The 27,365-nt window shown below is 41.2% G+C and overlaps 1 protein-coding gene across 2 annotated transcripts in view; it reads right to left on the bottom strand.

The window, feature by feature from the left end:
- Positions 1 to 12,803, bottom strand: part of VSTM4 (V-set and transmembrane domain containing 4) — a 103,409-nt gene extending 90,606 nt beyond the window's left edge. For both annotated transcript variants that reach the window (XR_011971397.1, XM_072627513.1), the window contains exon 1: positions 12,658 to 12,803. Coding sequence is in view for 1 of the 2 variants with exons in the window: in XM_072627513.1 (XP_072483614.1) it covers positions 12,658 to 12,712 (55 nt within the window). In the remaining variant the exon portion in view is untranslated. The remainder of the gene's footprint in view (positions 1 to 12,657) is intronic.
- Between the last annotated feature and the right edge of the window lie 14,562 nt (positions 12,804 to 27,365).

Below are 27,365 nucleotides of genomic sequence, written 5' to 3'. Positions count from 1 at the left end.
CAATCACACTGGGCTCCTTGTCAAGCCATCTCCTGACTCTGAGCATAAACCCTTTTCCCCTGTGTCTGGAATTCTCTCCTTCCTCATCCCTGCAAGATTTCTGAAAGGAGACTTTCCTGTCCTTCTTTCTGTTGATTTTGTCTGATTTATTTTGTACATCATCTCTTGTTTGTACCTAGTTGTTTTCATATTGTTTCCCCCTTTAGACTGTAAACTCCCTGAGAGCAGGAACAGTTTTGCTTGTTTGGTTTGAGTTTTTTTCCCTTTACTGTATCCTCAGAGCACAGAATAATGACTGATACATAATAGATGCTTGTGGGCAGCTAAGTAGCTCACTAGATAAAGTACTAGGCCTAGAGTTAGGAAGATCTGAGTTTAAATCCAGCCTCAGACACTTATTAGTTATGTGACTCTGTGCAAGTCACTTAACCCTGTTTGCCTCATCTGTAAAATGAGCTGGAGAAGGAAATGGCAAACCACCCCAGAATCTTTGCCAAGAAAACCCTACGGGGGTCACAGAGAGTTGGACACAACTAAAATGACTCAATAACAACAAATAGATGTTTAATAAGCGCACATGGGCTGAACAAAGTTTAGAACTCAAGTCTTTTTTAACTCCAAAGCCAGTCCTTGTTCCTTTGTACCAATCTGACTTTAGAAAAGGGAATGCATAACTGAGATAGAATCAGAATTGGAGAGAAGGGGGAAAAAAGAAAAAAGGATGAGAGATTTTTGTGTGTATGAATTGGGAGGAAGGAGTGGAAAGTAGGGAGGGTTCTTGAAGTCTTCCTCCTGCTCATTGTAATTTCAGACTTTATGTTCAATTACCAGAGGACTCCATAGACACTGAGGGTGGTCTTCTCTAAAGCAGCTGCTATAACTAAATAAAATCAGTAACATCTGGAAAGTTACAATTTATAGTCAAGTTGTCTTTATTATATCTAGCCATTGTATATTTTAAAAAACAATACTGCAGCATTCTAAGCAAAAAAAAAAATCATTCATTCTAATTTCTGGCATTGTTAGCCAACTTGGAGGGGAGGAGGGAGACAGTCATTGCAGCCAGTTATTTTCCTGATATTAAAAAAAAAAGAGATGGAATTCAAATGCAGAAAAACTTCATGATCAATTAGATTGTACGCCCTTCCAGGGCAGGGTCCATGTCTTATGCTTCTCACAGTGCTTACCCCAGGGCTATATGAGAGGAATGAACCCCTACAGACTAACTACAAGGCAGAACAGAAGTAATGATATACTGCATCATGATGTTGCTCTCTAGGCAAGATGACTGGGTCAGTCCTTTCTTTTACCATGATAATGTTCATACACTAGCTGCCCCTGCTGTCTCTAACTCACTTATTCAGTCCTTATCTCTTTATAATAAGACTTTTGCCCACTACCATTTTCCGTAAACAAATGTTTCCAGGTCACCAGTTACCTCAAGCTAACTTCGGTCCTCACCTTTCTTGACCCCTTTGTAGGACTAATGGCGACCCTTTCCTTCCTGATACTTTTCCTTTGGACTCTATGATATTGTATTCTGTTGGTTTTCCCCACCCCCCTCTCCTTTCTTCTGTTTCCATTCATTTCAAATGTGTGTGTGTGTGTCTGTGTGTGTGTGTGTATGCATGTGTGTGTGTATGTGTGTGTGTATGTGCATTACTCAAGATTCTGGTCTCAACTGTCTCTGCTAATCTGAGTACTTTCTTCAGTGGTGAACTTATCCACTCTGAAGGCTCCAACTATCACTTTTATATTGATGACTTACAAATTTGTATCTCCCAACTCTAACCTTTCTTCTGAACTTCAGATATATTTTTCTAGCTGTTTTCTGGATATTCCTGCTTTGATGTATCAATAACAAACTGTACTCCAAAACTTACTGGAGTTTTTCCTCTCTCTGTTTCTGTTAGCAACAGCACCAAGTTACTCAAGCATGAGACCATGGAGCCATCTCCTTCATTGTCCATGTCTATGTCCAATCAGTTTCCAAATCCTGTAGATTCTGCTTTGAATGGAGAACTCTTTACTCTTTTCCATGTACTTCTTGATCCAGTGACATCCGCCACCATGATATTCATCTTCCAACCTTGCGCATTTTCACTAGCTGTTTCTTATAACTGGAATGCTTTCCCTCCTCCTCTTCATCTCCTGGTTTCCTTCCACCATCAGCTAAAATTCCACCTTGTCCAAGAAGCCTTTCCCAATCCTTCTTATTTTTAGTGCCTTCTCTTTGAGATTATCTCCAATTTATCAGAGATATATACATGTGCTCACGCAGGTGTACATATATGTCAGCATGTATACACGTGCATGTGTAGGTTTGTACAAGGTTGTCTGAGTGTGGTGTCCCTCCATTAGACTGTGAACTCTTTGAGGACAAAGACTGTCTTGCTTTCCCTTGTATCACTAGTGCTTAGTACAGTAGGCACTTAACAAATGCTTATTGATGGGTCGCCACAGTGCCTGATAAATAATAGGTGCTTAATAAATGAATGCTTGTTGAGTTGATAGTATCTGTTATGTGTGTCCCTAACTGTTCGTCCTCATTATCACCACCTGTATTTAGGTCCTCATTGCTTCTTACCAGCTCTATTGCAATCACTACTTCCTGATTCATTTTTCTCCTTCTAACCACTTTCTCACTCCAATCTAATCAAATTGGTCTTACTCACATCACTTGTCTGATCAAAACTCTTCAAAGCCTACCCCTACCAATATTCTAAATATCTTTGTCAAGCAGTCAAATCCCTTCACAATCTGGCTCCAACTAATGCTTGCAGTTATATCTCACTCTGCTCCCAATTCAAATACCCTATGCTCTAGCAATATTGAATGCCCATTATTCCTCAAAATTTCCCACCTCCGTGTTTTTGTTCTTTTGAAATTCTATTCACCTATCAAAGCCAAGTCCAAATGTTACCTCCTTGCATGACTTCTTCCCAATCTCTCAACCAAAAGTAAGTTTTCCATGTTCTAAACTCTCCTAACACTGGGTTCATTTCTCTCTTATATAGCACATGTCCTATCCTGCATTGTATTAGAGGTTAAAATAAGCACTTAACTTAAGTTCCTTACTAGAGTAGAATATAGGCTGCCTCCTAAAGTAAGATTTATTTTTAAAAACTGTCTATCTATCATTTCTCTATCCACCTATCTAATATATGGATATGTGTGTATATATATACACATATGCAAAGATATATAAAATTTATTATCAGTAAAGCAAGCTCCCTTGGGCAGATAAAGTGTCTTCTTTACTTTTTATGATGCTAAGATCTGGGTTATTGCTCTGCATATCTTACTCGGAAAAATTCTTGTTGAAATCCTTGTTGAATGTGCCCAATACTGGGTTTAAAATGCATTGTCCCAAATACAGACTTTACTTTATTCCTAAATCTGGTTTTCATAAGCTTGTGTTTGCCTCCTAATCACATTATTGTTCAATATATACCAACAGACAGATAGATGATCGAGATAGAGATAGAGAAGAGTGGAGCAAAAGTAGAGAGAAAAAGGAAGTAGTTGAACTAGGGAAAGTAACTGTCAAGTGTCATGGGTGCACATCTGGAAGGAACCTCAGAGACCGTTTAGTCCAAACACCTTATTTTGTAGATGAGGTAACTGCTGGGGAATTATTTGTGTACTTATTAGATATGCATATGTATAACATGTGATATATGTGTATGTGTACATGTGCATAGGTATATCTGTACATGTGTATGTGTACATATGTATGTATACACAGCCCTATGCATGTGTATATATATGTATGTATACATATATATACACACACGGGGGGGGGGTATGTTTGTGTGTGTGTTCTCTCTTAGGGGATACTCTATATTTAGGGGTAATCTACTCCCAGAACAATATGAGTATATTTTATAGGTTGCATCAAAGAAATATATAATTGCAAAAGGTAGTCTGATTACAAGGGAAAGTAAGGAACAATCTCTGGACAGACCATGTTGATGCTGATACACTTATGTTATTAAGAAAAGAGAAGGAAGGCCCCTGACACATTGTTTGGGCCTCATGGGGCAAAGTTAGGGAGCGTATGAACTAGTGTTGCCCAGGATGAGACAGGTACCAATGGTTTGCAGCATGCAACCCTAGGGCAAATATTGAGATCAGTTAGTTCACACTGAGATGCCCTGAAGTACTGTAGTCTATCTGAGTGTGAGTCCTGTTGGCAGAATACTGGTGCATGATGACATCAGCAGTTTTGCATGCCCTAAAGCCAGAGCACTGCACGTGTTCCAGGAGTTACCTGGTGAGTAACAACCAGACTTTGCCCTATAGGCTCATTTCCAATTCCTACAGCTGCCCCAAGAGTTTAGCCATTGGAAACCTCATAGAGAAGCTGCAGCTGGTTTCCAGAATTTTAAGTCACCCCATAAAGGGCTCCCTGCTGGAGATAGGGAGAGCTGAGAAAAGCAGGAAATTAAAACAATATGGCCAGGATGATAGTACAGCCCCAACACTGCTCACCAGCCTCTTCCCATTAACACTGCATGAAAAGCAAGATTATTTATAGTGACTGAAATATGAGGAAAAAGAGCCAAAGATTCTCTGTCCCTCAGAGGAAACCAGACTCAGTTCTCAGAGGCCAGCACTATTCCTGTAATGATCAGGTCTCTAAGAGCTCAGGTGAATGAGTGCAGAAAGCATCAGTGTTGAATCCTCGTATAGGAAATAACTTTACCATTGCTTTGTAACAATGCAAAAAGGAAAGCAGCATCACGGTAAAAAGAGTGCTCGACTATTGTCCAAAGGCTTGGGTTTACTTCCTTCCTCTTGGCAGTGAGGTGGTGGACGACAGGGACAGAATGCTACATGTTCTATCAGACATGATTGGTGTGCCCATTCGTTTGGTTTAATTGCTTTCCTTCCTTACAGGAGAGAGTTCTGAGGGTAGAAAATAAAAATGACAATAATGTGGGGAAAAATAAAAAGCCCCAGTAAAACCATTTTTAAAAAAAAGTTTGTATTTTACTCCTAAAGATATTACTTACTAGCCACATGCACATGAGAAAATTGTTTAATTTTCTGAGCCTCAGTTTAGTTATCTGTAAAATGGAAATAATAATAGTGGTACCACGTCCAGGTGGAGTTATGAAAAATGTGCTTTGCAAGTGATAAAGCTCTATATCAATGGGACCAATTATTCCTATGACCAGTGTTTCCAAACTTAAGCCTAAATTTCTTCAGTTAATCATGCAAGTTCCCATTCCCCTCATTAAAGGAACAGACATAATTATCAGAAAAACCTTTAACCTTCTGAACTATTCACATCTACTCTCAAAATGTTTGTAGCTTCCATCCAACTCATTTACTAAATATTTACTCTGTTTAATATGGCAATTGTTGATGGAGAAAAAAAAAAAACTTGGATAAGTCTCGGCACCACATTTCACGGACTTTACAAGCCAACAGAGAAGAAAATGGGAACCTGCAGATAATTATTTTATACAATAATACATGATAAGTGCATCATGGAAGTATACGCTTTTAAAAGTTATATGAAGTCCCAAAGGACAAAATCTCATAGGATGACAGATTTACTGGTCATTTAGTACAACCCCACATTTTCCAGATTAGGGAATGGAGGTTCGAGGTAGGTAAGTTACTTGCCTGAGGTCTTATAAATATTAAGTAGAAGAGTTGGGATTTGAATTTAGGGGAACAAACAATCTTTTCGCTGCACCATGGAGTCTTTCATAGTTTGTTAGCTCCAGGGGGAATCAGGAAAGACTTCCTGTAAGTGGTAGCCATTTTTATATCAAAATAGGAGTGAATAACTCTTTTTTGTGTCAGTAGAGTGAAGCCAATGGATTCCTCTGAATAATGTAGCTATTACTACATTAACTATTAATGGTTTAAGATGCATATAATAAAATGCATAACTTATAAAGGAATAGAAATAGATTAAAATACAATTATCAAAAAAAACTTCTTAAAATTCATGGACCCTAGGTTGAGATCCCTTGAATTAAAGATGGACAAGAATTAAATAGTAAAGAGAGGAAGACTTTCCTTTCCTCCAAAGGGTAGAGTCTCCAGAAGGGACTGGAGTAAAGAAAGCCCAGAATGAATCAGGAGATACAGAGTACTCATTGTTGACTGGTGTGAGGAGCACGTTGAAGGGGGAATATAAGTGGAAAGTTTGGGTGGTACTAGATTGTGGAGGGCCTTGAATGCCAGGATAAATAAATTGAACTTTACTCACTAGACAGTACAGAGGCAGTAAACACTTCTGAACAAAGGAACAACCTGACCAAATCAACGGATAAAGGAGATAATTCTTGCCACTCTACAAAGGATGGAGAGAGAAGAAAAGTGGGTCAATATCGTGGGAGGGTCTCACAATAACCAGGGCAGGCAAGGGTTAAAAACATAAGCTAAACATTTGAGTACTGGACTCTGGCTCCTGAATAACTATTTTAGATATGTGGGTAGAGAGCAGCAGGTCAGTAAGATGGTAAGCAGGAAGTAAGAAACCAAGTCAGCGCCAACGTAGCTGAGCTCCCTTCGATTCTGTCCCTTCCTCCTCCAGACTCATTATGGGTAGCAGCAAATATTTTTTGAGTACTCCTACTACTGCTACTACTAATAATAGCTAGTACTTATGGACACTTTAAGGTTTGCAAAGTGATTTACATGTGCAAGTCATCCCCAAAGTATTAGTAGTTTAAAATAGCACTGTCTTTTGGAACACCCTATATTATCCCATGTGATCTTCAAAGCAGTCCTGCTAAATAGGTGCTATTATTATTTTCACTTTTACAGATGAGGAAGTTGAGGGTGGGGGAGGTTGAGAGAATTGCCCAGGGTCACATTAAGTGTCTAAAGTAGGATTTGAAACCAAGTCCATCCAAGTCCAGGACTTCACCCACTGAGCACCTAACTCTCTGTATTGTGTGCAGTGTCCTGTAGTAGATCTAAAAAGGTTCAAGAGATGTCCGTAGCCTTGAGTGATATTCAAATCTAGTTAGAAACACAAGATATGAACTTTAGTCCTCCTCAGGATCTGTGACCCTGTTAGTGTTGCAGCCCACTCATGTTTGCCCATCCTGTTTGATCCTTGTCTATATCCTCCCATAATTCAGTCAGTCCATAAACATATGTGTCAGGCACACAGAAGGTCTGGCTAATGTGTTAGAAGCTTTCCTCGCTTTCCTTTCATATCTTAAGGTCACCAATAGCACACGGGGGTTATCCATGTTATCTCCCAGTTCCACCCATCCATCTATGTATCTATGTGTCTGTCTGTCTATCTATCTATCTATCTATCTATCTATCTATCTATCTATCTATCTATCTATCTATCCATCCTATATACCTACCTACCTATCATCTATGTCAATCTCTCTCCATATCTATCACTATTTATCTTTACCTATATATTTATCCAACTATATGTCTTTCTCTATCTCTCTTATCTTTCCCTATATCCATCTCCATCTCTCTATTTATCCATATCTCTCTCTGTCTCTGTCTCTCTCTCTTTCTGTCTTTCTCTCATGTCTATCTTGAGACAGTATGGCATAGTAGATAAAGAGCTTTCTTTGAAGTTAAGAAGACCTAGTTGTGCCTATGTCCCATACTATATATAAGACCTTGAGTAAATCCCTCGCTCCCGGTGCTCTAGGCAACTCTAAGATTGCAAATCGCTGACCTGCCTTAGTAGCAGGTGTTTCATACCACACCAGTGTAATAGTCATAGACTCATTCCTATCCTCATGTAGAATGCTCTCAGATACCTCAAGTGGACAATGGTCCAGAATTAAACAGGAGGAGGAGAGTGGGCTACATTGCCTTTGGGAAATTGTCAAGTTCTTTTAATAACCTCAAACTTCTCAAAGAAACAAAGGTCTATATTTTTAACATGAATACTTATCTGCTATTGTATGTCTGGGAGACAGGGAAGAATTGAACATATTGAGTAATCCCATTCTGTTTATTTTTGTTTTTGTTTGGGTGAGGAAGGCAAAGCAATTGGGGTTAAGTGACTTGCCCAAGGTCACACAGCTTGTAAGTGTTAAGTGTCTGAGGCTGGTTTTGAACTTAAGTCCTCCTGACTCCAGGACTTCTATTCTATTCACTGCAACACCTTGTTGTCCTGCCCCCCACCTGTCTCCCTTCATTCTGGAAGAGTACAGACAAGGGACTGCTAAGAAGATTTCTTGGAAGGAGGAACAGTGTGTAGATGAAGGATGGTAGACATTTCATGTAAAGAAAACAGCATGAACTCAAAAAGCCAAAGCAACTTGTTGGAGGAGCTGGGTCTATCAGTTTGGCTAGAGTTTGTACAGAAGAGTAGTAGTTTTGTGTACTGGGAAATCAGATGGCAAAGGTAAGTATGGGTCAGATCAAGAACGGTTTTAAATAATAGACTAAGGAGTTGGGACTTTATCCTGTGTTTGGACTTTATCCACAGCCAAAAGAACATAGAAGTGAGGCAACTAGGTAGTGAGCCGACAGTCTATTTACTGACACGAGGAAGAATGGAAAACATTTTTCTCTCCTTCCTTCCTCCCTTCCTTCAACCCCCTAGGGAAGCTAACAAAGGGCTTTGCTTCATCAGTGTGTAGCAACTCACTTTATTCACAGATGGATAAATGAACATTAAATTGAGTTCATTTTGACTTTGCATTTTCATAACATTTTGCTTTGCATATTATAGATACTTAATGAATGTTCTCCAGAATTACAATTCAATTTTACTTTTGGATCAGGACTTCTTTCTCTAACACCTGTTTGAATTCAGCTACTTTGTGTATGAGGTTATAGGAGTACTGCTGAAAAGCACATTCCATTTAATTCAGTAAAGGGCCAACTCCCCAGCTGCTCCTACACAAATCTCACGCTGTCCCCTCTCCTTCCCCAGATACACAATCACTCTGGGTTTCCATTTGTAACCAAATATGTTATCACCCAGTGTGCCTTTACCCAAGGTAATGAATTCCTTCAAGTATTTCAGTCCATATCTTTTCTCCTCAGGCTGTGTTCTAGTTGGCTCTTTACCTAAACCCCAGAGGTAACCACATTTCAGCAGTGACATCCATGCCAGAGTGTTTTGAAACAAAGTGATACTGCTGATGGAAAGCCAGACAATAGTAAGCCTGCTACCTTTTAGAGTTTCACAACCAAAATAAAAGTCACTGCGTAAAGAAAGGTTATCAGGTTTATTCAGGATTGTTTCCACCTTAAAAAATAAGTGCTTTGTTCACATCTTTTGAACATTTCAATATGCCTAGAGATCTCAAAGCACTAAAGAACAAATCTAAATTCATATCAAATAAGTTCAAATATTCATACCTGCTGCCATTAGCCACTGACTTCTCATTCCCCCAAACCTTGTTGTCTCACCACCCAGTTCTCCATAGGCATAGGTTGCCCCTTGCCAGATGGTTGCTGACCCCTAGGTCTACCAGAGGTGTCTACCTCTGCTTGAGATGTCCCAGAGCCCCAATCCACTCTAAACCTTGGACCCATTATCCTCTTGGTAGGGGAACATCTACTGTGTCATAATTCTCCAGTATCCTCTGGGTTTTGCCATCTGCCCTGCTACTTTTCCTGCCTCCATATGACCTGGTCTTCCCATCTCCCATGAACTGAACATAAAAACATGAACCCTCCTGTATGTGCTGTCTCCTGAAATTATAATGAGAGCTCCTTAAAAACAGAGACTGTCTCCATTTTCTATTTCTATATCCAGTACTTCAAACAATGCTTGGTACACAGTACTTAATTAATGCTTTTCCTTTGTGCTCCATCCCATCACTGAAAGAGCTGGGCTACTTGAGGCACAGGTTCCTGAGATAGCTCTCCAAAAAGGGGCAGCTGACCAGATTAATTTTCAGACTTCGGAGTTTTTAAATAGGAATAGTTTCACCACTTTCAATTGCCAAGTCTCTCTCTCTCTCTCTCTCTCTCTCTCTCTCTCTCTCTCTCTCTCGCCCCCTTCTTCCCTTCCTTCCTTCCTCCCTTCCTTTCTTCCTGACTTCACACTTACATTCACTTCACATAACCAATCTGCTGCCAAGTTTTGCCATTTCTACCTTCACAACATCTCTCACATATTTTCCCTTCACTCACACAGTCACCACCCTGATACAAGCTATCACCACCTTCTACTTGGGCTATTTCTACAGGCTAATGATTGACCTCCCTGCCTCAAGTCTCTTCCCATTTCAGTTCATCTTCACTATCAAAGTGATTTTCCTGAAAGCACAGGTCTGATCATGTCACCACTCTACCCAATAATCCCCCATAGCTTTCTATTACCTCTGAGATTAAATATAAAATTCTCTGCCTGGCTCTCAAAGTCCTTCAAACGGTGGCCCCTTCCTACCTTCCTACCTTTCCAATCTTACTCTTCTCTCCCCTCCACATACTCAAGGATCTAATGACACCGGACCTTCTCGCTGTTCTTTGAATATGATGCTCCATCTCCTGACTCCAATCTATTTCCGCTGACTGTCCCACATGCCTGGAATACCCTTCCACCTCACCTCCACCTCACCTCCACCTCCTGGCTTCTCAGGTCTCCTTCAACACAGTTCAAATCCTACCTTGTTCAGGAGGCTTTTCCTGCCCCTTCCCAGTCACTTCCCAGCCTTTTCTCTGAGATGATCATATATAACATACATATGATAATCATATATCATATATATACAATAATCTCAGAGAAAAGATACTAGCAGGAGAGGGAAGATAACCTCATATATTATCACATACATCATAGTTTTAATACATATGACAATCTCAGAAAAATTTTACATTTGATCCTGGAGGTAATAGGGAGATATTGGAGATTATTGTGACAAAATCAGACCTGTGTTTTAGGAAAGCACAATGCCTTTTCTCCACTGCTGCCTTTCCTCTGAGATTATCATATGGGTGTAGCATATCATAAACATGAAATTATCATATATCTGTATGTTATATTATGTCAGAGAAAAAAGGTACTAGTGGGGGAATAGATATAGATGTATATATGCATGTATATATACACATACATACATATTCATCTATGTAAGTGTATGCATGTATATGTATATATAATATCATGTATCATTGTATGTTGTCTCTGCCATTAGAATGTGAACTCCTTGAGAGCTGAGGTTCTGTTTTTGCTTTTCTTTGTTCCCACTGCTTAGCAGAGTCTGACAATTAGAAATCACTTAATTGATGTTTGTTGACTAACTCTTTCTCTTTCCCCTTTCCTTTCCCTCCTTTACTTTTTCCTTTCCCTTCCTTTTTTTTCTCTCCCTTCCTTTCCCCTTTCCCCCTCTTTTTCCTCTCTTTTCTCCTTTTTTTCCTGATCTGGAGACTAGGAAAGGCAATAAATATATGAACATACTAGCAAACCAGAGAAAAATACCACCTTCCTTTTCCCGTCCAAAAGGCAGAGAGGGCAACAGACAAGGGAACAGATATGGGAAGGTACTACAATTTCTGGCCTAAACCCACTTTCAGTATTCTCTTCAGGCGTCTGAGTGTGGTATACAATTGAACCAGTTTTTCCTCTGGGTCTACAGAAAGTTGCAAAATAATCTTTCAGAATAAATCTCTCTAGATCATGAGAATGTCTGCAGCTGGCCCTTCTGCGTCCCTTTAAACAGTCACCAGACTCTCTCACTCTCTTGTCTTAAATGCCTCCAATAAACAAACTTTTCCTTTCTGTTGTTTCACGGGGAGAGCCAGCCAGCTTGGAAGCCAGCTTTGTGACAGCTTCTCCAAATAGAAAGTGCACTCATAGCCGCCTCAAAACAAGAAGAGAATGAGGCAGTAAGGGAGCCAAGGGAAAGAAAAAAGGGAGAAGAAAAAAATGTTTAATAGTCAAAAGCTCAGATTACAAGAGGCTCCGAGGCCAAGGCGTGGGTCTGGGTTTGGGGCATCAAAGGGAAAGTGCTGAGAAAACATCACATGGGGAGTACAGGCAGGCTCTCTTGGCCCACTTGGGGGGTGGGTGGGCACAGTGCTTTCCCACCGGGCAGGCGCCTGCCCTCCTCTGCCTGGTGGGTTTGGGAGCTCAGCAGGAGGCTGGCTGGGCTCCTGCTTTAAGTCTTGTAACGCGCTGAGAAGTGGTCTGCTATTCTGCTTACCCTGGAGCCGGGGGAAGTGTGGCCAACCTGCCTTAAGATTTGGGGGAGAGTGAGAGTTGGGCATTGCCTTTTCCCCCAGCTCACCTCCCCGCTCAACGAGGGAAAGGGAAGAATTCCCTCTGTCCAGCAGTCAGGAAGTGGAAGGAGGAGGACTGAAGGGTGGGGGGATGAGGGTCTGCTCCCCTCCTTCACAGGGTCATCTTTGGGAGCAAAGGAGTGGAGGGAGGAAAGACATGAAATCCAAAGCAGCTCGTGGCAACACAACTTCCCACCAGCCCTGGGAAAAAGTCCTGGGACTTGCAGAGGAGCCCTCCAGTCCTCGGACAGGGAAAGAAGAAAGCTCTCAACTTCAATCCCTCCCCGCGCCCCACCAACTCCAAGCCCTCCAGCTCCCGGCAAAGAGGCGCCCACAAGCCGCTCGGGTAAAGCCTGGAGCCTCCGCTGCCAAAGTTACTCCAGCAAGTTGCTCCCCCGCCCGGCCGGCTGCCCCGTCGTCACTGCGACGCCCCCAGGCCGCTGCCCCTGCCCGTGCCCCGCTTACCCGGGACCGGAGCCCGAGCCGCCAGAAACGCCAGGGCCAAGGCCAGGAGCCGCATCTCCCCATCCACTGCCCAGCGGGACTCCCTCGGATGGACCGATGGAGGGACGCGAACCCTCCTCCTGCCTCCGCCTCTGGCCTCCCTCCACACCCCCTTCCCTCCCCACGCACGCCTCCTCTCCCTTCTCTCTCCTCAGCCTCCCTTTCCCCTCCTCCTTTTCTTTCCCTTCTCTGTCCCCGGCCTCCGTTTCTCCTCCTCCTTTTCCTTCCCTTCCTTTCCCTACCTTTCTCCCCTCCTCCTATTTTCTCCTCTCCTTTTCTCTTCCCCACTCTCTCCTCCTCCTTCCCCTGCCCTAATGTGTCCGCTGTACAATTTCCTGCACACCCAGCGATTTGGAAAGTTTCCTTTCCCCTCCCTAACACCATTTGTTATTGAAAGGAGGGAAATAGGGGTTGCAGTGCCTAAAACTTTTTTGGGAGGTGAGGCTGATATAGCGCATTTAATCCTCAACCGCAGCTGCTACTTCTGACAGAATGAGAGTTCCGCACAGATGAACTGCCCATCCCTCAGGATCTGCAGTCTCTGGACACAAAAGCTCTTTCGTGACGGTCAATGAACAACTGGGAGGGAGCGAGGGAGGAGGACCCTCTGTCATCCAGTTCTCATTACCCCCTTCAGACATGGGTGAAGTTAAGATATACTCTAAAAGAGACCTTCCCTCTCTCCCGGATATTTCAATCTGGGAATTGTGGAATTAGCAGGTTCTTTCCCTGCCCAGGTGTTTGTGAGGTTAGGCAGAGTTGAGTCTTCCATCTCTGCCTGGGAGAAACTCAGCTTTTCTTCATGGAACTAATGAAGGGCTGCCAGGACATGCTGAGAAGTTTATGGGACGCTCAGGAACTGCTCATCCTCACTGTTATCTCCTCCTAACTTGAAACTAAGTCCTTGTGCCAGGGATCACAAGGACACAAAATTGTGCTTGTGTAGGCGAGTGGGGATGGGACGGATAAGAGTGTGAATTATCCACTTTGGATATTGAAAGCTAACTACTACACCCAAAAGGGCAACAGGAGATTGAACCTGGCCTTAGTCCAAAGCTCCAAAGTCAGGAGCTGGAAAGATAAGTAAACTAAAGAAGACAGTATAATAAAAATTTATTATAGATCAAAAAGGGGCAGTTAGGTGGCATTGGATAGCACCCGTACCAAGCCTAGAGTCAAGAGGATGTGGATTCAAATACAGCTTCAGATACTTACTAGCTGTGTGACCCTTGGCAAGTCACTTAACCCCATTTGCCTCAGTTTTCTCATGTGTAAAATGAGTTGGGAGATGGAAATGTAAAACCACTCCAGTGTCTTTACCAAGAAAACACCAAATGAGTCTATGAAGAGTCTGAAGCAACTGAACAACAAAATAGTGTATGGAGGGGGAAAGAACTAGATTTAAATCCTGCCTCTGGTCACATACTGTGTGACCATGGGCAAGTCACTTAATTTCAGTACCCCTAGTTTACTAAGACTATAATTACAGTGAATTGTGTTGGTAATCTGCACAACAGATTGTAATGGTGGAGGTTCCCTAAGCTGACAGAGTCAGAATCCAACATCCCCCCTCAAAAAAACACCCATTGGGATGCTGCATTATCTAAATTTTGCATCTGCCTGGGTTACCTACTATAGCAGATAGAGGAAGGTCTATTCAAATCCTGCTTCATATACTTACTAACTATATAACCTCAATTTCTTCATTTGTAAATTAGGAATAATACCATCAAATGTTTATGAACCTACTATGAGATAGGAATAAAAAGTTGTATATATATATATGGACTAGGCTTACTAGGGTTGTTGGTTAGGATCAAATAAGATAATACGTGTAAAGTACTCTATAAACCTCCAAGTGCTATGTAACTCACTATTACAATATGTATTGAATGAATGTTTATAAAGCTGTACTTTAGCATGTACCTTAGCAGCAGTTTTTCTCAGTTATGTTGTTGCCCTGATGGGATATAAGCACTGAAACTGTTTCTTCTAAGTCTTTGTTTTCCCATTGTCTGACACAAACAGCATATTGTACTTGCTTAATAAATGGTTGGGATTGGAAAGAGACTAAGTAACAGGGCTATTACAGAATAACTCACAAATAGTTTTGGATAACAAATTTGCATTTCAGTTCATTCCAATTTTGAGCCCTGTATTCCAGGAGTGGGAGGGACACTATGACCTAGTGGAAGAGAGGGTTGACCTTGAAGTCCTATCCTGATGTGTGTGTGTGTGTGTGTGTGTGTGTGTGTGTGTGTGTTAGATGTAACTGTAAGTTAAAGATGAGTTTCTGACCTGCAGTGTTTCAATAAAGAGTTGCCTTCACAGATAAAATGACAGGTCTAAACATACCATTTCATAATCGAGGTAGGAAAACAATCAGGAAATAACTTGGATTTTCTTCAAAAAAAAAAATCTAAACTTGGTGTCAGAGGTTCTGGGTTCTTGTCTTCGCTCTAACATTATTTTATGAAAGTCATTTTATCTCTCTAATCCTTAGGTACCTCAAGGGAGGAAAATGAAGTCAAGGAATGGGCTAGACACTTCCCAAGGCCCTGTTTTCCATGGTTACAAAATGTTCTTTGCAGGTTTAAAAAGCAGCATGTCATGACTTTATAGGCTATATGCTTTCTAGGTTGGGAATGTGTGTGTGTGTGTGTGTGTGTGTGTGTATGTGTGTGTAAGTGTGTGTGTGTGTGTGTGTGTGAGAGAGAGAGAGAGAGAGAGAGAGAGAGAGAGAGAGAGAGAGAGAGAGAGAGAGAGAGAGAGAGAGAGAAAGACCTATGATTTCAACATAATAAAGAGATCCTGATAAGGAATCAGGTATGTGGCTCAGTGGATAGACTGTTAGACCTGAGTTCACATCTGGCTTCAAATACTTACTGGCTGTGTGATCTTTAATTTCTGTCTTCCTCAGTTTACTCATCTGTGAAGTGGAGATAATAAATAGCACCCTCCTCCCTCAGTTGTTATGAGGATAAAAATGAGATATTTGTAAAGCACTTCGAAGACCTTAAAACATCATAAATATGCTACTTGGTATTGCTATTATTTCCTCTATCAATTCAGATCAGGAGCCGCTCAGCAACTTATATTCCTAAAAAGCTAACTGAGAAGTTAAGAGACTTATCCAGGGTCACACAGTCACTACATGTCAAGACTCAGAACATCAATCCAGAACTTCCTAACTAAAGTCACTTGTGTCCACTGTGCCTCACTGCATCTCTCCAGGTTTCATTAGCTTCCAAAAGCAGTGTGCCAGCCAGCTTTTGTGAGTACTTGACAATTTTATCTTTATAATGTTAAGATGTGCTTGTACTTTGAAGAGTCCACCATGTAACCTAACCAGAAGCAGCATACATGTGCAGACCTAAAGTGTCTCTTCTTTTGCCCACTGATCCCTGACCCTTTGGACTGTTTTCAGCCCCAGGCTTGAATCTGACTTTTAAAAAAGATTTGACAAAACTTAGAGATTTTTTTTCTTCACTTCTTTGGTAGGTATGGGTCCCTTTCCAGAAGAAGAAAAAAAAATTCTAATTTTTTATGAACCTACTATGAGATAGGAATAAAAAGTTGGATGTGATATTGACTAGGCTTATAAGCTCATGAGAATGAGATATAGACAAATAACTATTATTCAGAAACACTTTCAAGAGTTAGCAGTTTTAAAGGAAGACTCAGAACGCCAGGATGACAGTCTAAGAAACAATCCAGCTGAGCTTGTGTCCAACAAACTCTTCTAAACAGACCTAGAAAATGGGCCTGATGGAATAATGATGGGGAAATCCGAAAAAAATCACAGTGAGTTCTTTGTTCAGCCCAGGTCAGCCTAGGGAGTCAGACAGAGAAGTCTGTGGACACTGGGGACCAGGGCAGGAGCACGTGGTGTTTGGAGCACTCCAGTGCCCAGGGAGAGGCTGTATGTGCATCAGGGCAAGAGGAGGTTCCACATCCATACTGGGGCATCTCTAGGCCCATACAGAGGACCAGGGACAGGTACAACTGAAAGCTTTGTTGCCCACTGTCCACTTCTGTGCCTCAGACCCAAGGCAGACTAAGAAGGACATTGTGCACAGGAGTGGCATTCCCAGGTAGAGGGGCCCTGGGCAGTCTAGTACCAAAGGAGGAAGTTCAGAAGCAAGCAGCAGTAATTTGGCTCAGTCCCTAGGAGCAGAATTGGATCTCAGTTCTAGAATCTAGCTGAGTCTACAGAGGAATAACCAGGCATGTGTCCTAGAGCAAAGGGGAGCCTACAGTTCTGCTATTCTGAACCAGCAGAATTTCCCAGCTGGTTGGTAGAGACTGAGTTCAGCAGTCTTCTATTGTTGCTTTGACCAAAACACAACTTTTAGAGATCAGACCTGCAGGGCAGCAATCAAGCTTTGCCCTGGATTACACTATTTTGGGAGCACTAAAAGCTTTCAGTTCCCCTATCTGTCCTGGAGATCCTATAATAACATAATACTCCAACTTCAACAACAACAGGACCAGCCTAGACCTTCCTTTCAGGAGTGCAGCATAGCCTAGCCCTAATATCAAGCCCTACATCAGAAAGTAGATTTGAGGGGGGCGGAGTCAAGATGGCAGAGTAGAAAGACGTACATACACATAGCTCCGAACCCACAACCCATAGAACGGCTACAGGGAAGTAACTCATGGCGAATTCTGCACCCAGAGGCCACGGAACATTGGAGTGAGGGAGATTTCTGTTCTGGAGAGACCTGCAAACCTCTCGCGGGGGGTCCTTCACTCTGCGGACTGGGCGCCAGGACTGGGAGCTGAGTGCAGCCCTGCCGCGGCCTCGGCACCGAGGGGAAAAGATCCGAGCGGGCTTCAGGGACGGGATCTCCAGCGGCCACGCGGGTCCCTCCACCCACAGAGAGACCTGCAAACCTATCGCAAAAGGTCCGTCGCATTGCAGACGCGGAGCCCAGACCTGCCGCGGCCGCGGCACCAAGAGATACAGATCCAAGCAGGCTTCAGGGACGGGATCTCCAGCGGCCACACAAGTCCCTCCACCCACAGGTGACGGGGGTAGGTGAGAGAGTCTCTTTGGCGGGTTGAGAGGGGAGTGGGGTGCCCCCATAACTCAGGCCCCCCCCCGGGATGTAGAAGCTGAGAGGCAGCTACAGACCAGGGCTCCCCAAGGGGGCAGGAGCCTGGATCCATTGTGGAAGGTCTGTGCATAAACCCCCTGAGGGAACTGAGCCTGAGAGGCGGCCCTGCCCAGACCTCAACACCTGAACTTAATCTCACACTGAATAGCAGCCCTGCCCCCGCCAAAAGCCCTAAGGCTGGAAGCAGCATTTGAATCTCAGACCCCAAACGCTGGCTGGGAGGATCAGGAGGTGAGGTGGGTGTGAGGAGAATATTCAGAGGTCAAGTCACTGGCTGGGAAAATGCCCAGAAAAGGGAAAAGAAATAAGACTATAGAAGGTTACTTTCTTGGTGAACAGGCATTTCCTCCCTTCCTTTCTGATGAGGAAGAACAATGCTTACCATCAGGCAAAGACACAGAAATCAAGGCTTCTGTGTCCCAGCCCACCCAATGGGCTCAGGCCATGGAAGAGCTCAAAAAGAATTTTGAAAATCAAGTTAGAGAGGTAGAGGAAAAGCTGGGAAGAGAAATGAGAGACATGAAGTCAAAGCATGAACAGCAGATCAGCTCCTTGCTAAAGGACACCCAAAAAAATGTTGAAGAAATTAACACCTTGAAAACTAGCCTAACTCAATTGGCAAAAGAGGTTCAAAAAGCCAATGAGGAGAAGAATGCTTTCAAAAGCAGAATTAGCCAAATGGAAAAGGAGATTCAAAAGCTCACTGAAGAAAATAGTTCTTTCAAAATTAGAATGGCACAGATGGAGGCTAATGACTTTATGCAAAACCAAGAAAGCACAGAACAAAGAGAGAAGAATAGAAAAATGGAAGATAATGTGAAATATCTCATTGGAAAAACAACAGACCTGGAAAATAGATCCAGGAGAGATAATTTAAAAATTATGGGACTACCTGAAAGCCATGATCAAAAGAAGAGCCTAGAGATCATCTTTCATGAAATTATCAAGGAAAACTGCCCTGAGATTCTAGAACCAGAGGGCAAAATAAATATTCAAGGAATCCACAGAACACCACCTGAAAGAGATCCAAAAAGAGAAACTCCTAGGAACATTGTGGCCAAATTCCAGAGTTCCCAGGTCAAGGAGAAAATATTGCAAGCAGCTAGAAAGAAACAATTCAAGTACTGTGGAAATACAATCAGGATAACACAAGATCTAGCAGCCTCTACATTAAGGGATCGAAGGGCATGGAATAGGATATTCCAGAAGTCAAAGGAACTAGGACTAAAACCAAGAATCACCTACCCAGCAAAACTGAGTATAATACTTCAGGGGGAAAATTGGTCTTTCAATGAAATAGAGGATTTTCAAGTATTCTTGATGAAAAGACCAGAGCTGAAAAGAAAATTTGACTTTCAAACACAAGAATGAAGAGAACCATGAAAAGGTGAACAGCAAAGAGAAGTCATAAGGGACTTACTAAAGCTGAACTGTTTACATTCCTACATGGAAAGAAAATATTTGTAACTCTTGAAACATTTCAGTATCTGGGTACTGGGTGGGATTACACACACACACATGCACACACACACACACATACATAGAGACAGAGTGCACAGAGTGAATTGAAGAGGATGGGATCATATTTTAAAAAAAAAATGAAATCAAGCAGTGAGAGAGAAATATATTGGGAGGAGAAAGGGAGAAATTGAATGGGGCAAATTATCTCTCATAAAAGAGGCAAGCAAAAGACTCATTAGTGGAGGGATAAAGAGGGGAGGTGAGAGAAAAACATGAAGTCTACTCTCATCACGTTCCACTAAAGGAAAGAATAAAATGCACACTCATTTTGGTAGGAAAACCTATCTCACAATACAGGAAAGTGGGGGATAAGGGGACAAGCAGGGTGGGGGGGATGATAGAAGGGAGGGCATGGGGAGGAGAGTGCAATTCGAGGTCGACACTCATGGGGAGGGATAGGATCAAAAGAGAATAGAAGTAATGGGGGACAGGATAGGATGGAGGGAAATATAGTCAGTCCTATACAACACAACTATTATGGAAGTCATTTGCAAAACTACACAGATTTGGCCTATATTGAATTGCTTGCCTTCCAAAGGGAAGGGGTGGGGAGGGAGGGAGGTAAAGAAGTTGGAACTCAAAGTGTTAGGATCAACTGTAATGTTCTTACCACTAGGAAATAAGAAATACAGGTAAAGGGGTATAGAAAGCTATCTGGCCCTACAGGACAAAAGAGAAGACGGAGACAAGGGCAGAGAGGGAGGATAGAAGAGAGAGCAGATTGGTCACAGGGGCAATTAGAATGCTTGGGTTTGGAGGGGGGAGGGGATAAAAGGGGAGAAAATTTGTAACCCAAAATTTTGTGAAAATAAATGTTAAAAGTTAAATAAAAAAAAAAAAGAATTAAGAGCTTGGCACAAGAGATATAAAGCTTTGCCCAAGCAACAAACTCCCTGAAAATTAGAAAGGACCAAATTGAAACCATTGTATCTGTGAGACAACAAGAAATATTAAAACAAAGCCAAAGATTAAAAAAGAGAAGAAAGTTTAAAGTATCCCATAGCAAAAACAACTGATCTGGAAAAGAAGTCAAGAAGAAAAAATTTTGAAGTCATTGAACCATCTGAAAGCCATGACCAAAAGAAAAAAACAATCCTAGACATCATATTTCAAGAAACTTTAAAAGAAAACTACTAAGATCTCTTAGAATTGTAGGAATATAAAATGAACTGACCAGTCACCTCCTGAAACAAACTCCAAAAGGAAAACTTCCAAATATCATAGTCAAAATCCAGAGCTTCCAAGCCAAAGAATAAAAGATACTACAAGAGTCAGAAAGAAAGAATTCAAGTACCAAAGAGTCACATTCAGGAGCAATAACAACTTAGAAGCCACAATCATAAAGCAATGGAGGACTTGGCAGATGATATTCCAGAAATCAAAGGATTTACAGCTAAGAATAACTAACCCAGCAAGGCCTGTGACTTTGGAAAACAGATAGGATTGCTTTCTCTTTTGCGTACAAAGTTTTGTTGACATGTTATAGCTGGGAGAAGAATGATGATTTTCATTCTTATTAAAATTTTCTCTACCTGTAGTACAAAAAATAAATAAAATTAATCAATTTATATTATAACTATAATTACAATCAATAAAATTAATCAATCCTCTATTCCCAAAAAAGAAATTTGAATCCATTGTCTATTTCATCTAGATTTATTTAATTCATTTTCCAAGATTATTTCCTGCCTTCTTATGCTTTTGTAGTATTTTTGGATTAAGTCACATGTTTTAATAGTAAAAGAGAGATGGAAAAAGGAATAAACTTTTGAAATAAGAGCTAGTATTTAAATAGCTCTTTAAGTTTTGCAAAGTACCTAAAATATGTTATCTCATTTGATTTTCACAACCCTGTGAGGCAAGTATTGTTACTGTCCCCATATGTCCCCATAAATGAGGAAAACTGAGAATGAGACTGTGACTTCCCAAGATCACAGAGCTAGTTTCTGAGGCTAGATCTGAGCTAGTCTTTCCTGCCTCCATGATGAGTGTGCTACATAACACATCCCCAGCTCTCTAGGACCATAGAGTTAGAATTGGAGAAAGCTGGGAGGCCATTTACCCCAATGCTTCATTTTAGCAAATGAGGAAACTGAGACCCAGATCAATTGAATGATTTGCCCAAGTTTACATAGATAGTAAGTGACAGAGCTGGGGTTTAAACTTGTCAGAGATTGAGATCTGGTTCAAATCTCTAAGGTCATCTAGTTCAACCTTCTAATTGCAGAAAAGAGGAGAATGAGGCCCCAAGAGATGATGACTGACCCAAGTTCACACAGGAAATGATGGTCAGGAGTCAAACCTGTATCATCCAACTTCAAACACAGCCCTCTTTCCGCTATACAACTCTGCCTCTTTGGAGTGCTCTAGAGAGCAGCTAGTTGGCACAGTGGATAGAGTGCCAGGCCTGGAGTTTAAAGGACTCATTTTCTGAGCTCAGATCTGGTCTCAGACACTCAGTAGCTGTGTGATCCTGGGCAAGTCATGTAACTCTGTTTGCCTCAGTTTCCTCATCTGTAAAATGAGCTGGAGAAGGAAATCGCAAACCAATCCAGCACCTTTGCCAAGAAATCCCCAAAAGGGGTCACAAAGAGTTAGACACAATTGAAAAAAATGACAGAAAAAAGTCCTGTATCTCCAAATATGAACTATTTTAAACAATGAATAGTGGAGAACTAATAAAGAAGAAAATATAAGCCTACTTACTGTACAGAGCCCTATGGAGGAAAAGGGAAATATGTTGTCAGTTGTAAGATTATAGATAATATCTTTCTTCCTAAGAGCTGAAGGAAATAGGAGACATATATATATGTATGTGTCACACACATATATATATATGTTCCTTGTCATCGGGAAAAAAAAAATGAAACTATAAACATGATAGGCACTACGTATAATATATAAAAGGCATTTCCAGGTTGGCTTTATTGGTCATGCTTGTGGTCTGACGTTATAATAAAAAGTTGGTAAATGAGTGCCAGAGGGTCAAATCTAGTCTGCTCTTTTAAAATATGTAAAGTTATCATACCTCCCAGGTCATACAAAAACAAGCAGTGGATAGGATTTGGCCTATGATCTCTAGTTTGCTGACCTGTTTAAAGATGAAGGTGTTATGGATAATATATATATATGTATATATATACATATAAAACACTTCTCTACCTCCAACCTCTTTGGCCCTCCTATTCAATTTTTATAAAGCAAAGGTGCTTAATCAGTTTTGTGCAATGGACCCCTTTGGCAGTCTGGTCAAGCTAATGGATTCCCTTCCAGAATGGTGTTTATAAAAGCATAAAACTGAAAAAACACATAGAATTATAAAAAAGAAACTAATTATATTGAAATACAGTTATCAAAATATATTTTTTAAGTTCACTGACCCCAACTTAAGAAACCCTTCCCTAGAACCACATCCAGCTCTCATCAACTTAAGCACAGAACATTTGTAGAATCTCTTTAATGATAATTGATCCTCTAGTGACCATGGATATAGGGATCAGGCTTACAGTTCCTCAAATGATACTTGAGCTAGAATGATGATAAAAATTTCTGTTCTAAGGCTATGCTTTGTTGTTGAAGAACCTAAGGACAACATAGTCTCTTGAAAAAGGGAAAGTAAAGGCAGGAAAATGAAAAACAGTGAATATCTCAAGGCACCATCACATTGATTCCAAGTCTATTCTTGAGTGCCCCATAGGTTAATTAGAAGCTAAGACTAAGGCAATACCTTCTACATGAAGCCTTGCCTGATTCTTCTCGATGGCTCATATCCTCTTCCTCCAAAATATACCTTTCAGTTTTATTGTATGTCATTTGCATGGATTATATGCATGTACACATACATGCTGAAAAAGAACTGGACTAGGTATCTCTGTGGTCCTTTCCAGTTCTGACATTCTCCTTTTACTCAGGAACCCTGAAGGTGTTCCCCTCCCAGTTTGATTTTTTTTTTAAAGGAACCATCCCTTGAGTAACTACTTAAAAAGGCCTATTCATTGAATGGATGTATCTCACTCAAAGTGAGAATGTGATAAGACCTTAGCCTAAAATGGCCAGGGTCTCACATTGCATCTTGGACCATCTCTAGTAGTCCTGATGAATGAAAGTCAACTGCAAGTTATGTCATCATCTTGATGCCATGGCCCTCTTCAAGAATGAAGGACAAACACAACATTGGCATTCTCCTATCCTAAATTGGGTCTAAAAGATTAATTTCATGTTGAAAATAGTAGCCTTGACTTGGATCTCAGCTTCCAAGTTTCTTTTTTCTCTATATTACTAGGCGATGTATTGTTTGAGTGGGAGAACAAAGTCGCATCTTTATCCTCCACATTTCTTGATAACTCTACCACCACCACCATTACCACCACTACCACCACTATTACCAGCACTCGCTATCCCCTCTTTTTAGACTTTTCTCCCACCTCTGTATACTGAAGCTGTCCAAAGTAGCAAAGAATCTTGTCCCTCCCAACAATTTACGTTGCTCCCTTTCTTTAAAATCAATTCAATTCAATTCTACAGATACATATTAAACTCCTATTATGTATAAGACATGGGGCTAAGCATGGGGATAGGGATTGAACTTGTGATCTCATTCTAGGTCTAGGTATAGATATAACAAACTCCCAAGTAAGGAAATTCTCTCTGCCAATGCAAGGTGCCTTCTCTAACGGGTTGCCTAGAGCACTGAGCACTGAGAAGGTTGACTTGCCCAGGGTCACACTGTTTAAATGTGTCTAAAGTTTTGCTTTTCAACTTTAAGGAGAGCTGTCTATCCACTACGTCACAAGAGCAAAGAAATCCTTGGGTTTAGGGAGTTTATATTCTACTGTCACAAATTAGGCTGGAACTAGATTGGAATATTTCATCTTGGGACCAATAGGGATACCTGACAGACTTCGTGTAAGGGAGTAGCAAGGTCAGGTGCTTTAGGAAGATTATTATAATAACTTTGTGGAAGAGTGAATACGAGAGAGATTTAAAGACAGAAAAACAAGTGTGATGCTGCTATAATATTCTGAAAAGGAGAGGATGAGGGTCTGAACTAAGGTTGTGTTCAAGTAATTGGAGAGGAAGGCATGTGAGACATGTTGTGGATATAAAAGTAATGGGGCTTGGCCAATAAATAGATATGGGGGAAGGGGAAGGGAAGAGACTGAAAAAAAGTTGAAACTTTGGGGGGCTGGTAAAATGGTAATGCCTACATAGAAAAGGGGAAGTCTGGAGGAAGGGAGTGTTTGGGAGGGAATGAGTTCTGATTTAGGCAAGTTGAGTTTGAGATGTCAAAAAGAAATCCAGCTGAAAATGTTAGGTTAGTAATTGGTGATATGGGACTGAGAGTTCAGAAGAAAGAGGAAGTCTACACATGTAGAATTTGGAAGTTTTCTGTGTTTAGACCTTGTGTGAGAGGCTCCCTCCTCACGTAAAAGGCCCACATACACTTTGTAGGCCTCCCAGTTCTATTTATTATAGCCTTACCCAGATGGCCTGGAAACTTCAATATCTGATACCAATCTGAGAGTAACCAGTAGCTCACTTTATAGGAGCTCAGGCTCACAAGGCTCAGAACTTGAACTTACTTACAAGCTAATGGAAGCAGATTGGTAGGACTCTGATCTGAACCTGTAGAAATCAATGGTACATCCCAAGAAGCAAACATCCCCAAGAGACCAGTACAATCTGGCACATGACATGGCGTGACTCTCCCTCCCATGCTCTATACTCTAGCCAAAACAGCTTTCTTTCTCTTCTTCACACACAAAGCTCCATCTCGCATCTCTGTGCTCATACTTTGGCTGTCCTCCATGAATGGCATTTCCTCTCTTCTCACTGCCACTTCACAGAATCGCTCTCTTCCCTCAATAAACAGATCAGGCATTACCTTCCACATGAAGACTTTCCTGATCTTCTCAACTGAACTGCCTTGTACTTTGTACTTTTTTACTTTTATTTTCTTTATATTAATTCCATATATGCCTTTCCTGTTAGAATATATGTTTCTTGTAAGGATTACATCACTCATAAAATTTGTATCTTCAGTTCTTGGCACGTAGTAGACACGTAAACACTTGATGATTTATTAATTGATAGGGCTACACCTGGGGGACAGCTAGATGGGGCAGTGGAGTCAGGAAAACTTATCTTTGTAAGTTCAAATCCAGCCTTCAGACATTTCCTAGCTGTGTAGCACGGGGAAAGTCACTTACCCCTGTTTGCCTCAGTTTCCTCATCTGTAAAATGAACTGGAGAAGGAAATGCCACACCAATTCAGTATCTCTGCCAAGAAAACTTAAAGGAGGTCACAAAGAGTCCAACACAACTAAAAAATGACTAAAAATGAATACAGATGGAGGTAGTGAGCTTGTTACCCACTGAGGCTTCCCTCCATGGTTTTTCCTTCTGTACTCTTTTTATGCTTCTAGAAGTGTTTGCTTCCTGATGCTCTCAACCAAAACAGAAATTATTCCTCATTAGTGTTTCCAATCACTGTCTGCCTCCATTGTTCCAGTTCAAATATTCCTAGGAGGAGGCGGGCATTTTGCTGTCTTTTGTAGCCACTATTTGCCACTCTTCAACTCTTATTTCCAAAGGCTTTCCTTCAGTTCTGATTTTGGTCACTGGTCTCTAGAATTTGGAAATTCATATTTCCTCCAGCTTTGCTTTCACTTCTCTCTTTAATTGGCAGTTCTCTTCTACCGCAATAAATAGTAATCATCTTCTTTTCTAGGGGACCGACTCTTTAAATGGACTTATATGGACTTACAGGTGATTGCTTTTTCAAAAATGAATTCCAGGCAGTGAGGTGGTGCAATGGATAGAACACTCAAGTTCAAATCTGACCTCAGACATTTAATAGCTATGTAATCCTTGGTAAAGTATATAACTACTGTGTGTCTCAGTTTCCTTATCTGTAAAATGGAGATAATATTAACACCTACCGCCCATGGTGTTGTGAGAATAAAATTTGTAAAGCATTCTACAAACCATAGAGCACTATATAAATTCTGGCTATTATTTTTAATCCCCCCTCAATCAAATCCATACCTCCATTAATCTTCAACTTTCTTTTGCATAATGGTGTTCACAGTCCTTAAAATCAAGCAGTAATGAGTAGTTTGGGGGAATATCTCTTTCTTGCCATGAAGGCATGCCCCTGTCATTAATCTCATGTAGGCTTATGGTGAACCGCTATTGTTTTCTTCTTCTCTCCCCAAGCAAACAGCTGGTGTATCTCCTACTCATATCAACACTTTCTGAGTATGGAGTTTCAAGGGATTACTTCTGCTTCTTCACTGATTGATCCTCCATCCCTACAATAGATCATTTAAATTACCCAAGGCTGCTTCCAAAAACTATTGAGAAAAGAGGTTGGATAGTACCATATCATCCCAGCAAGTCTACCTAGATATTGGTAAATGGGAGGAAATTATATTCCCAGACTATAAGATTAGATATAATCTTTGATCATAGTAACTTATAAGGTCACCAAGGGAGATAATGTAGAGAGAGTAGAAACAAAGGGCCACACTGGAGTCTTGGGGCATCTACATGAGATAGTAGATGGTCATCTAGCAAATGAAACTTCTCAATCCTGGCTTACCCCCAGTATTTGCTCCTAAGCCTGAGCCATTAGATGCTGCTAGAGGAAGCCACAAAACCATTATAACTAAGTTCTACAAACTTACAAAATACACTTCTATCTTTTGACTTTTTTCAATTGACATACATTTACTTCATATTCCTCCAACCTCTTCTCCTCTAGCCATTAAAAAAACAAACAAAAAAAACCCCTAGTAACAAATAATCCATCAAGTTCCCTAATTGGTCACATGTAAAAGCTTGTGTCTCATTTGCCTCTTGAGTATAATACCTCTTTTTTCAGGAAGCAAGTGACATCCTTCATTATTAGTCTTCTGGAATCATGGCTGGCCATTGTATTTATCAAAGTTCTTGAGTCTCCACATCGCAGAAATTTTCCAAACTTTTCCCCATCTTCTCCTCCTTTGTTAGACTCTCAGAGGATTC

The sequence above is a fragment of the Notamacropus eugenii genome, chromosome 1 (genome assembly GCF_028372415.1).
Source record: "Notamacropus eugenii isolate mMacEug1 chromosome 1, mMacEug1.pri_v2, whole genome shotgun sequence".
Classification (NCBI taxonomy): Eukaryota; Metazoa; Chordata; class Mammalia; order Diprotodontia; family Macropodidae; genus Notamacropus; species Notamacropus eugenii.
The sequence above is the reverse complement of the archived record's forward strand: the minus strand, read 5'-3'. Positions and strand labels throughout refer to the sequence as shown.